The sequence below is a fragment of the Ambystoma mexicanum genome, chromosome 4q (assembly GCF_040938575.1).
Source record: "Ambystoma mexicanum isolate Mex_15411 chromosome 4q, UKY_AmexF1_1, whole genome shotgun sequence".
NCBI lineage: Eukaryota > Metazoa > Chordata > Amphibia > Caudata > Ambystomatidae > Ambystoma > Ambystoma mexicanum.
The window spans coordinates 818,352,675-818,366,095 of NC_090928.1; the positions used below are offsets into that span (position 1 = coordinate 818,352,675).

Genomic DNA, 13,421 nt, shown 5'->3' on the forward strand with positions numbered 1-13,421 from the left:
TCTCAGATTAGGCTCTTCCCCTGGAATAGGAGAAGTACATTTGCGCTCACTCTCCAACATTTGCTCTGTGGATGGGGGTTCTGCTTGAATAGTGGGCCTATACTCTTGACCACCCATGATACCTACAGGGTCAGCTAATACATTGTTTTGTCTAGACTAATGTTTAGCCTGTAAATTAGAATCCACTTGCGTCTCATTAGATGTCATGGTAATCCCTGAAATGTCCTTGGGTTGAACTTTCTCAAATACTGGCTGTTCCATGCATAGGTTATCATGACCGTCCAGCATTATTTTGATAACTTTCCGGATAACACGTTCCATCACCTGTTCATGCCCCTCTTACTCCCCATCTCAGGTTTATCCATACAATTCATAATCTGATTGCACATTCCATCCCTCATCTCCTGCCCACATAGCAGAGCGGGAATATACAAACATCTTTGCAACCCAGGACCATTCTGTTGTATACACTCTCTAGTGCTCATGGTACCTAATGAAGTTACCACAGAAAGGTCACCTTACCGTGCCGAATTTCCAGATTGTATCTGTTCATGAGTTGCCTTTGCCACTCCACATTGTGACTCTAACTCAGGATCCCGAGTTATTACGTCTTGAGGAATTGGGCCGGATATACTATTCGCACTCCGTACAGCCACTTTAGTCAAATCAGTTGAGTTGTTCATGCCCAAAGGTACCGTCCCAACATTTACTTGCCCAGTTAGATCAATTACAGATTTTTTTGGGAAACAATTCAAAGGATTCCCCTTAGCAGGCTGTTCAGTCTTCATCGGAGAAGGCTCTGCATTAGCCAGCACTCTAGAATTTAATTGTATGCCCTTGTTCTTGAAATTATCTGCGATGGAGTCAACCACTAGCGAGCCCCCAGCCCCTCTGCATAATATGCTATCTTCCCCATCATCATCCGTATTTGATTTTCTGTGCGAAGGCATGATATCTCCTCTGATAAAATTTCGCCATTTATTATTGGCTTCTTTCCCCAACTTTGTTTTATAGTTATTTTTCCTTTGATTTTTCTTTTTATTACTTGTTTGCCTCTCTTTAGTCATTGTTTCAGAGGAATTAACATTTCCTACCTTAATCCCTTTACATATATCATTATCAATCGGAGAAGTTGGGTTTTTGGGCCGTTCCAATGGTACCTGTATGGACACTGGAGGATTATTTCCCATAGGGACCCCTCCCCTCTCCCCCTGTTGTGATGTTTGATCAGTAATGGTTCCAATCGAGTGACATATCATTTCCCCACTATTAGTGTGGGTAAATGTTTGCATTTCCCCAGAAATAATAAGCTGTTTTAACAACATTGTGTGTGTACATAGTTCAGCTAATATTTGACTATTTAAGTTATCATCTGGCCCCTTCACCCAGTTATCAGCTCATACTGAATACTGTGCCGTCGTTATTTCTGACTCAGCCTCTTTATCTAAAGGATACTGTGACAAATCAAGAAAAGAACTGTCAATTTCAGATAATGGAACCCCCGTCTCCAAGACATTATCATTTTCCTGAGAGGAAATTTCTACATATTTGGAGTCGTTTCCGTACCCAGACTCAATGAACAGTATCGATTCTTCTCCTACTCCCTTTCCTTCATTCAAATTCATCATTGCTATGTCCATAGATGATGGAGGGGATGGAGCTAGGGGAAGAGCGAGGGCCATTCTCATGGTACCACGCACTGGGGTGAAAACAAGTGGGGCAGATAAGATGTTGTTGTATAGTCGTGGTTCGGCCATTGATTCTCGTCTGGTCACAGGACCAGTCCTTTTATATGTGAACATTTTGCGCTTATTTTTCTTCATAGCACAGCTCGATAGATACGTTACCCAGTTAATTCATAAATTAAGTAATGACCATTAATAGAGAGAAAGGTTATACTTCCTTTCCTAATTTGTGCAATTACGACTTACGTCGGGAATTTACACTAAACAGCAAAGTGACAAAACTCCTTATATCAGCATAACACTTCCCCTTATCCGCCACCCTACCAAACAGCGAAACAGCTCACTTGCGGGCCACTTCTGGGTGCGCAGCACAGAAGTAGAATGCAGTGATGACGTGGGGTATGCAGGGGGCGGGGTTGCAAAGAGGAAGGAGAAGTCACAATTAGATACAGCTTCTACGGTGCAGTGAATAGCCCAACGAGCCCAACGAGGAGCTCAATGAGGAAATAAGCATAAAGTCCAATGGGGGCAAAAGCAATTACTTAGTCCAGAGGCTGACTTGCTTATAGCAAGTTACGGTCTTCACACAACTTCTGCACACCGACGGAGACTTGCACAGCGAAGTTCCAGCAACTCTCCAACAGGACGTTCAGCCAAACAGCCCACTTGTGGGCCACTTCTGGGTGCGTGTGCGTGGTGCGCATGCGCGGCTCAGAAGTAGAAGGCAGTGATGTCGTGGGGTAGTCATGGGGCAGGCTTAGTCCAGAGGCTGACTTGCTTATAGCAAGTTACGGTCCTCACACAACTTCTGCACACCGACGGAGACTTGCATAGCGAAGTTCCAGCAACTCTCCAACAGGACGTTCAGCCAAACATCCCACTTGCAGGCCACTTCTGGGTGCTGAATTTAATTTTGTAATTAAAATGTATGACGGGAGATCAACCTCAGAAAATGAGTGGGGCTAATCCGCACACATATTTCTATGCTCGCCGCACATCAAACACATAGTCAAGAGTACTCCGGGGGGGCGCAGCCTACAGGCACAGTCTTCTCTGTCACATTTAGCTTAACACCTTCCTTGGCCCATGGCCAGTCTAATTAAAATATCAAAGGTTGCATGGATCCACCCTGTTCTCTTGTCAAAGTTCTGCATTGTGGCAGCACATACTAAAGAGAGCTTAATGAAACCATGGCTGCGAAGGGGCCTGGTCACAGAACTAACACAGGGGACAGTAAACACCAACACCTCTTTGATATGCAATGTGTCAGCTTGAAGCTAACTCCCACCTCTCTGTATGAAGGGCAGTGAATGTCATGTCTGGGACAAATGTTTACAGTAGGCAACCCCTGCAGGCAACCCCCTTTCAGAGGGAAGAAGTATGTGATTTGATGGAGACAGAAAGTCTGTTCTCGCCACACACTTCAAGGGAGACCTGTGATTTGATCAGGATTCACAGAGAGTTCAATTAAAGAGAGAGACACTTCGATCCACAATAGACAGAAAGATGGATGGGACTTAGTAGTACATGTTGTCACCCCTTACCTTTCCTGTTGCAAAGCACTCTGGTTATGACCTCATAACAGAATATTGTTGGCGAGGGCCCTGGATTGGTTCATTAAGGTAGGCTTAGCCTGCACCAATCACTGGAGCACATGTATCTTTAAAAGAGGGTGGAGCAGATCATCTGACAACTTTGACAGGAGTATGAAAAGGGACTAATTTGGATCCTGGGTGATGTTACAATCTGCCTTACATCATCCCCCTGTGAAGAAAAGCCAGGATTTAGAAGAGGGAAGCAAGATTCCTACCCTAAATTTCTCTCAGGGATCAGCGGGAGATACCAGTCTCAGAGGACCCATCCAGCAGCTCCAGCAGCTCCAGATCCAGTAGCCAGCCAGCACACAGTTTGGCCTGTTAGGTTCTGCCAGCTAGCTTCCTAGTTGGGAAGTGCCAGAGAGTCTCTGAACAAAGAACAAAGAACAAGGCTGTTGCCCTCAAACACTCTCCTCAGCCTTGGCCCGTCCACCTTAAAGGACGACACGAGCACTGCAAAGAAGCTAGGAGCAGTGCCACAACAAGTATCAACCAGCATCCATCTTATAAAGACATTTTCGAGACAGTTGAGCCCTCGAACCTTGACCGGCTGCATCACAGACTGTTGTCATGCTGCAGTCACGAAAGCCGCCCGAGACACCTGGACCAGCATTCCAGATCTGTCAACAAGAACAGAGACTGCGATTCTTGACCCTGAGACGGAATTTATGCCAGCCTCCAGCTGACCATCCAGCATTGATTGCTGAACTGCATCCCGCCGTCTCCCATTTCAACTCTGTCACAGGAGTTGCAAAGCGTCCTGGATCCGACTCGATCCCGACGAGCATTAAAATCATCTCAATGATCTCAATGCACCAGGTATATTTTGGTTCTGTCCCCATGGTCCTTCCCTGAAGGTTCCTAGTGATATTTACGACCCTTGCTCCCTTGGTGCTGAAACCAAAAAACTTTGAACAGTTAAGACTGATTGCTTTACCGACTACCCTCCTTGCCGGTATCAAGAGTGCATCCCTTTGAAACTGTCTGTCCTCTGTGTTCCTTTACAGGTTGGGTTGTATTTTGTAGTATGCTAGAACGGTCTGTTGTAATAAGAATAAAGTAGATCTTTTTATACAACCTTGACTTTACAGTCCCTTTTATCATTGGGTAATAATTGTATTTTCACTGTGCATCAAGTAAAAATCTTAGGTACTGTCCTGGGCTCTTCCTTGAATGCAGATGCAAATGTCAGTCAAAGAAGCAAGAACTGCAGTTATTATCTCTGGATGTTGAAAAATATCTGGCCTTATCTTTTGGAAAAGAACAGCTCTACCATTGCCCACGCAACTATTTAATCAAGTCTGGACTATTTCAATGATCTGCTTAGTGGGGAAAATTCCTCCTGTGTTCGGAGGTGTCAAGTCTTTCAGAATGCCACTATACGGATTATCAAAAATATCTCAAGGAAAGAACACATCTCCAAGTATAGGAGGATCATACATTGGTTGCCGGTGCAGGACCGGATCCATTTCAAAGTAGCCACCCTTATTCCCTGCTGCCTTTTTGGGAACGCCCTGTTATACCTCAATACCTTAATCTCTCGTTATTCTCTGACTAAATCGCTGCGCTCCTCTAATCTTGCACTGATTTGTTGTCCAGGCTTCAAACATGCCAGGGGTTTTGGGTGATCTTTCCCAGTTCATGTAGCACATTTTTGGAATGCCCTGCCGCTTAATCTTAGAATCGAAGAGAATGTGAGAGCTTTCCGCAGGGCACTAAAAACCCTCTTGTTTCCGTAAAACACCCAAACTAATTATTTGGCCCACCCAGGCTCTCTGGAACTATCCTGTCCCATATATGTTTGCCCACAAGTATATCTGTGCGCCCCTTAGGCCTGCGGGCTGCTGGTGTGTTAGAAATAAACAAATAAAGGTGGACGTCGTCAGATGCTTGTCGATGCACTCATCCTAGCTTCTTCACTGGGCGTGTGTCTTCCTTTAAGGTCGATGGCCCAAACCTGAGAAGAGTGTTGCAGGCAGCTGCCTTGTCCATGGATTGGTTCAAACACTCTCTGGCACTTCCCACATAGGAAGCTTGCTACAGAGCTTAGCAGGGCATTCTGTGTGCTGGCTGGGTACCGGTTCTGGAGCTGCTGGAGGGTCCTCTGGATTCGGTATCTCTCTTTGTTCTCTCGGAGATGTTTAGGGGAGGGATTTTGCTTCCCTGTTGAAGGTCCTGGCCTTACCTTCACTGGCAGAAGATGTAAGGCAGACTGTACTTTCATCCAGTGTCTAATGCTGAGTTCTTCTTGTTACTCCTTGTGAAGTCTTCTGAAGATCTGCTAAAAAGAGGGGCTCTGCCCTCTTTTAAAGGCAAATGAACCGCAGGGATTAGTGTAGGCTCAGCCTACCTTAATGACTGGGTTCCCACCAACAATCTCCTGTATGCATGAGTTCATAAGTAGAGTGCTTTACAACAGAAAAGCTAAGTCCCACCCATCTTCCTTCTGTTGTGGAGCAAAGGGTATTTTTGGTTAATGTAGGACTCTGTGGTTGTGATTAAAGTGGCAGGTCTTCCTTGAGGCTGCATCGAGACAAGACTTTCTGGCTCCCCAAACCAGATTCTCATACCTTGTGAATGGGGTCCCCCTGTGGAAATGACTTCTGTAATACAGACAGTCCCAGACATGACATTTCACTGTCAATCGATACTGAGGGCGGGAGCTAGTTTCAGATTGACACAGTGCATGTGAAAGAATGTTGGGTTTCCTGTCTCCTTTGTTAGCCTCTGCAGCCAGGCCCCACATCGACCTGTTTGAATTCAACTCAGATTAGTATGTCAATGATGCCACCAGCTACAGGGCTCAGCAAAATGATATAGCAGATCTGTGGATCCTTTGTTTGTTAATTAGGCTGGCCATGGCAGGAGTAAGGTTTAGACCGTCCCTTCCTGAAAATGCATTATGTACTCCTCCTGTCCGATCCCAATGAAATATGACAGGGGGGCTGAGCCTTTAGGCTGTATCCACCAAGAGTATATGGGTGTATGCATATGTCGTGCGGTGAGCATAGGGAAATGTGTGCCAATTAGCCCCACACATTTTATGGGGTTGATCTAACATCAATTTAATTTAAAATTGCAAAAAAGACCAGGCGAGCGCACACCCACTGTGCAGATGGTCGAATTCCTCACAGTGCCACATGGAAAGTGCCATGTGTGTGGGTGTGTGCATTTCCTGTTACACGCCCCAGTGATTATGTTCTGAATATATTGCTTGTGCGGTCTAAACTTCCATCTATGCTATCTGCATTTTATTGCTTCTCTGATTGTGAGGTAATTTAACACTCCTGGGGTCAGATTACAGAAAACTGTGTACTGGTGCAAGCGCAATTGTGCACGGTATCAGCACTGGGGCAAAGTTTAGCACAGGCACTGTTTGTAGCCCAACTTGAAAGTGAAACCTTCATAAGATCCTAAACAGAAGAAAGTTCCAGGAGGTTTTAATACATTTTATGACCTGTGAGCCTCTATTGTACCAAGGTTCATGATGTCTTGTTATTTCTTCAGTCAGTACCTTGCACAGGGCTTCTTCGCATCCCAGTTGTACCTAGTGACCTAAAATGGTGTGATGTGGATGTCTAATGTGGTTTGTGTTTTCCTGTGAGCGAAACTAAAACTCAATGGGCCTCATTACGAGGTATGCCGGTAGCCATGACGCTATTGGCGGCATGGCTGCCGGCAAAACCGCATCCGTGTCCGTGTCCTTGGAATGAGGACTTACCGGACCATTCCGAGTTCGGATGGCCTGGTAATTTCTCACTCGAGGACACGGACACAGTTCATCCCCATTCCCATTTCAGCCCCCATAGGGCCGAATGGGAATGGGAGAGGGAGTAAACAACGGGCCATTACGAGATGGCCCGTTTTTTGCTCCCTCTTCCCCTCGCGGGACCCGGTATGCACGCCTGGTTTTCCCAGGCGTGCTTAACGTGTCCCGCGAGGGGACCTCGTAATGTGGCGGAACGGGTTGAACGGCGCCGCAGCCTTTTACGGCGCCGTTTAACCTCGTAATGAGGCCCAATGTCTGAGTCACATGCTCAAGGGGAGTTGAGGGGGGTGGCTGATATGATGGCCGCCTTCTGAGACTGATATCTGCTTCGGGCCCACAGGGCACAGCAGGATCGAGGAGCGAAAGGGCAGTCTTTATGATATCATTAGGATCCGAGCTATTGGAATATGTATGAAGCAGGACATAGATAAGAGGGTAAGCTCCTGAATTATGTGTTAGAGTTAGAAAAGACAACCGAGGCCGCCACAGGGACAACGTTGTGTGTAATAGTCTGGTTTAATCTGGTTAATCCGGCTCATGGTGAGGTATTCTTGTATTTGGGAAGCAATGAGGTAAGTTCATTAGTTTGTACACTTAAGGCGTTCGTACTCTACCTCACAGCCACGCGCTAACAATTCCAGCGAGAGCCTGCAGATCTCACTAACACCTGTCAAGATAAACACAGAGCTCTCCGGGGGAATCAGCCTGGCAACCTCACTGGGGGGGGGGGGTGAACAGGACGGGGGTGCGAGGGCGCGAGTGGGGGGCTCTCCCGCGCAAGCGATAGTGAGCAGAAACCTGATTAACGGTTTTCAGAAATGCAGGTGGGGGTCAGATTGATCTTCTGAGGCTGGGGAAGGAGAGCGAGCAACCCATTGCGGAACCCGGGAAGAAATGATTGCATAATGTACCACACTACCGACACCTTGGCACTCGTCGGTGCCAACCTGTGAGCAAGTCCATATGCAGAGCGGCAGAGAACACAGATGATTGTAGGGTCTGAAAACGAACAGAATTGCACTTAACACGATCTTATTAAGGGTAAACCACCAAGAGATGACTGCGTGCCTGTGGGTGGTGCACGCATGCCACTGTGTGCATGGGGTGCCTGTTTTATATCATATCTTACAATGATAGATATTATTGCCACTGGTGTGCTGCTTCGTAGCGCTATAATTTAAAAAAGAATTTACTAGCACTCTGTACAGGCATGCATTTAGTGCATGCCTGGGTCAAGCCCTCCAAGACGAAAACCTGCGATCTGCGGCTTGCATCGTGATATCTCCACAGCAGATGCCATCTGTGCCATCTTCCCGTCTCACCGGTGGCGATGTGCTGTTTTGCCTCTCCGTCTATATAATGTGATTACGTTGTGCTTGTGTGCATACGGCTACACTACTTCACGCGTGTGTGTGCTTGTGTGTGCTCGTCCATGGCTGGGGTGCAGCTCATTAAATCTCGGCTAGAGGTGGGGGCACTGTCTTTGACACACTCAGCACAGACGGGGCTGGAACGCGCCTGGCCGAGCAAATGTTAATCTGCAGAGGGAGCGAAAGAAAAGAAAGCCCAGCTGTTCGGTGTCCTCCCTCTAAGGCGTGCAGCCGGGCTTGCAAGTTCCGCGGACATGTGAACAGTGGGAGGTGCGGGAGAGGCGGAGGGGTGGCTGTCTGCATGCCTTGGGAGTTGTGCCTCTGATGTTGGTGGCGGGATGTGCGGCGGGTGCATCCCCCCCTTCCCAGGACGGGATGCCGGCGCGGTAAGGCACTTGTGACTTGCTTCCTATGTGCTGGCTGATTGCAGGAGAGCGCCGGAAGATTTTCCCCGAGCTGGGGCGCTCGCCTCCCTCCCTCCACAGACGCACGCTGCCTCTGCATTGCATCCCAGCTCCTGTGATTTGCTGTTTGGAGACTGCAGATTTGCATAGCCTTCTCTTCGCAAGCATGTTTCCCCGCGCAGCTTCTTGCAGGAAGCTGCACTGTTCTCTGAAATCCTCTCGCTCGGCGTGTGCCCGTCAGGCGGCCGAGGCACGCACCGCTGAACGGGGCGCCGCTGCTGCTGCCCGAGTGTGCTGAGGCGCCCCTGCACTGGGCATAGAAGGTGGCAAGTGAACCAGAAAGCACGGCTCGCTTCTCTTCCCAAACTCCTCGTGCACCTGCTGGGAAGCCCTGTGGATTGTGATGGCTGATTGCACCGTGGATCGTCTCCCGCTCCTGGACTTGATGTCCGCGGAGTATTCATGACCAGACCCCCCTTCTCTGGTGCTTGGGCTCCGGGGGGCTCGACTGAACAAGTGCACGAGTCGGAGTCTTACTTCCCTCGGATATGGTTTTGGATGCTTGGTTGTTCCGTTTTGGTGGGACTGGAGCTAGAACAGCTCAGTGCCCGGTGTGTCTGCTGTAGGAGGGCACCTGGAGCTGGACGACTAGGACACCGACTCTGGAATAAGGGAGCCAGTCTCATTAAGCCCAGGATGCCAGGAGTTGGGGCGCTGTGAGTCCCTTGCCCAAAGACTGTATCGGGCAGCATCTGTGCCGTGGGTGGCTCTCCCTGCTGTCCCCCACCGCCATGCAGCCACGGCTGGGGGTGGAATGGAACAGCGGTGGTCCCCCTACCTATGTGGGCGGTGGGCTGGGCACCGCCACGTTCCTCCTCTTACGGTTGGCCATGCTTTGGACCGTGCCGCTCTCTCTCCTCAGTGGCCTCTTGGGTGCTGCCTCCACATTGGGTGCTCACCACTTCCACAGCACAGGCAGCGGTCCCAGCGGGAAGCACCTCTCTTCTGTGCCCATTGCAATCTACAGGTCGCCGGCTTCCTTGCGGGGACATGGTGGGTCACCTCTCGCTTGCATGTTTCATCCAGCATCACAAACATGATGTGTGTGAACGGAGCAAACCGCGACTGTGATGTGTGAACCACGCTGAACACAATTGAATTGTGGGAACTATTCAGTCAGGCTATTCCAATTCAAAAATCAGATTAGGAGACCCCGGTGAAGATGAAAGAATGAATGACCTGGTGGATGAATGAATGACTGAATGAATACTCAGATGTGTGCTTGCATAAACACAACATGTGCTTATGTAACGCTGGTACACAGAGTACACTATCTTGAGGTGTCTGCTTCTTCTGATTACACTGAAAAAGAGAGCCCCGTAGTGTACCTATGGGGTACTGCAGAGTTCTTATTTCTAAACACACCAGTGCCCTCAGTGGTGAATAATGGGATGTCAGTTAGTTCTGGCCTAAAAAAAACAAAAAGCCAAAACACGTCTAGCAGAAAAAAAATACAACACTACCGGCATTTCTAGTGAAGAGACAGAGGAGTAGTGTGGATTATTGTGCATAGTGTAAGTTATCCCAAGTACCGGGAACGCTCATTGCATTGTGTTTCACTGTTGCTCTACCCAATATGTTGATATTTATTTCTGTGTCCCGTGTGTATGGTGAAAGGTGATGAGCACAGACTTTTCATTTTATTTGAGATTATTTGCATGTTCGGCGGTCATTCTGAAAACCTGACAGGATTTGATTGTTTGTGGCTCGACAGACCTACTATATAAGCAGTTTGTATTTAGAACTGTGAGTGTCGTTCACTGCAACAGAACAGGCGAGGGTCCCGTCTGGGGTGCGGTGTATGTAATCCACTGTATACTTTGAACGATGCAATGTGAAAAGAATAGTAGTCACTGCTTCAATCCACCAAATGGTGTGATCCTTTGCAACTTGCACGTTACCGGGCTTCAGATACGTCATCTGCCCAACTATGGAGGGCTTTGCAGCACGGTGACTCCCAGAAATGAGTTCACCATAGAAACACTGGCCATTTGCATGCTCAATTGTTTGGATACTGCTGCAACGGAGGGGTCGACTGCTCCCCTAAAGCAACCTGGCAAGTGATTCGGGAATATCCCCCACACCTGTGACCTTGGACTGCGCTGTTGCCTTTACTAAGTGACTGTGGCCGCTGGTGCCGTGAGACTTCTACTGCAAACCTGTCTGCTGTGAGCTCTGCTAGAGCCCGGAGTGGGACAAGCAGTGCTTCACCCTGTAGAAATCCCTCAAACCTCCAGTAGAGAGCAGTCTCGGCAGCGGTGGTGACGCGAGAGAGAGAGAGAAAGAGCGAGAGAGAGAGAGAGAGAGAGGCTTGGGAACGTCTCTGCAGCCCGTGACGCTGCCCCCTGCGTGCCTGTCCTCCTGGGTACCTGCCCACCTGCCATCCACACAGCACGGCTGGCGCTTCTTCTCTAAGAGACTGCCTTGCCCGCTGCTGTGCCCACCTTTGCCGCGCACCTGTTCACGCACATTTCTTCCCTCCTTTTCTGTGGTCCCTTGATAGTCAGCGTCACCCCTGAGGCCCTTCACTCTACCCGTCGACCTCAGTCTAGCTCCCCCTCCCCCCTGCTGTCCGTGTCTAGAAATGTGTGGCAATTGGTCTGCAATGAGGGTGTCCATATTATACCGTCCTTGCTGTTAATGCGATCACCTTTTCACAGCGATGCGTTGCGCGCTTGGCACACACGGCCCTCCATCTCTGAACCTGGTCTCGATGATGAAATGCTGCCCTCTTCAGATAGCATTCTTATGCTCCCGTGGCTGCCTCCCGCGCGTCGATCGTGCATTACACACGTTCCTGGGAACATGCTCGCCCGGCCAGTGCACGATGGGAACAATGCGTCCTCGTGCTCAGGTCCTCGGAAGAGAAACGACGTGTGCAGGCGTATGGGGTGCAATGAACGGCTTGTGTGGGCAACACATCGGCAATTGCAAATGGCAGTCTTTTTGGAGATGTAGTTGGAGTTGGCGACTAAAGGCACCTTTGCCACACATTTCTCTTTTTTATTTTTTTAGTTCATAGATTTCATCGTTTGGTTTATTAAAAAAACATCTCAATGTTAAAAGCATTGTGAAACCATTCTGGGTGGCTGGTCCCCGCGTAATGCCCTAGAACATGACACAACTATAGAGTGGGCGCCTCCCCTCGTGCCATGCGAGTGTGCCCCAGGATATCCCGGTGTGCTTTTAGTAATTGATAAGGCGCGGCCCGATTTGCAGCGCCCAGTTCGCCGGGCCGACATCAAAGCGCCCTTGAAGGCCGAGGTGCTGCCTCGGGAGGCGCCGCTCCATCACTCTTCATTTCCTTATCTCGCCACGCTTCATTTGCGCGATCACGGCGCGTCACTTACAAGGTTTACAAGCTCGCACAGCGCATCGAATCCTTCACCTGCGCGTATTTATGCGCGCGGACCCTCTTCCAAGCACGGCCCTGCTTGCTGTGTATTTTTTCAAAGCGCGCTGCTGCCCGGAAAGGGGACATTTGCTGTTTACAAATGCGCGAGTATTGCAAACAATACATTGATGTGCAAAGAGGAAAGTGGGGCGCATAGGCGTGATGCGGCGTACCTGCCCGCCAGTTGGCTAATTCCTGCCTACATCCTTTCGGTGGTAGGGGGACGGAGAAAGGTGCTTTTGTCGTTTGCTAATGAGTCCCAAGAGTAACGAATATCAGAGGTGTCTCACAGATGGCACTGGGAAGACACAGTGCCCCCCCCGCCCCCAGTATGTCTTCCCAGTGCCATCGGCGCGACACCTCGACAGTCATGCATTGTACTGCCTTAACACACATTTCTCTAGCCCCTGGGACAGCTTCTGTCAATGCGGCTTCGACTCGACTCTCCGAGCGGGTTCAGGAGCGATACAGTGCGCTGGATTCCAAACATACTCCGAACACCCTCCCTTAATCTGATGCGGCCTCAATAATCAGCAACGTAGCAATGCCAGCTCAGCCCAGCCTTGCCCCGAGTCCGCGGACGCACCATTACGTTTGGGGGCCGCTGTGGGGATATAGCACAGCACTCTCTCTGCCATCTCACTGCGCATTTCCCATGTGTGTTGTGTTTCACCCGTCTCGCTGTCGAAGTGTTTGCTGACAATTAGACCCCGTTATCCTCGTATTGCCGCTATTTCACGTGTAACGGGTTAACTCAATAATGCGGGTTGTTTCCCACCTCCCTGTCGCGGATTCTGCAGTGCCTCATCACCGCCCGTTGTTTCAGGCGCTGGCTGATAGATTCCTTTATAGCCGGTTTATCGATCCACACACAGCGGGAACATTTGGGAGGCAGTCCTATGTGGTTCACCTCTCTGGCACCCACGGCACATGTCCCATATTGCCAGAACAAGGCCCCCTGCTGAGAAGGCTGGCATGATGTAACGAATACAACCATTGCGAGGCAGGGTGCAATTACCTGACATTGGCCTGCACGCTACTCGCAAAATGCCCGTAGACTCGTGCCAAAGGGCAGCGGAGCTCTCCTCGCAGCACCCCGAGAAACGCCGACGCTGACGGGCAAGTTGGCGATCTGCGGGATAAA

General features: G+C 49.4%; 1 protein-coding gene across 27 annotated transcripts in view; it reads left to right on the forward strand.

Moving 5' to 3' along the window:
* NRXN1 (neurexin 1) overlaps positions 1-13,421 on the forward strand; it is a 2,019,102-nt gene that overhangs the window by 1,678,577 nt on the left and 327,104 nt on the right. Inside the window, exon 1 of one of the 27 annotated variants that reach the window (XM_069608392.1) lies at positions 8,505-9,876. The exons of 23 other annotated variants lie outside the window; for them this stretch is intronic. In XM_069608392.1, the coding sequence (XP_069464493.1) occupies positions 9,615-9,876 (262 nt within the window). In that variant the 5' untranslated portion in view covers positions 8,505-9,614. Of the gene's footprint in view, positions 1-8,504; positions 9,877-13,421 lie in introns of those variants that run through there. 3 more of the 27 variants (XM_069608391.1, XM_069608390.1, XM_069608389.1) reach the window with 3 other exon arrangements.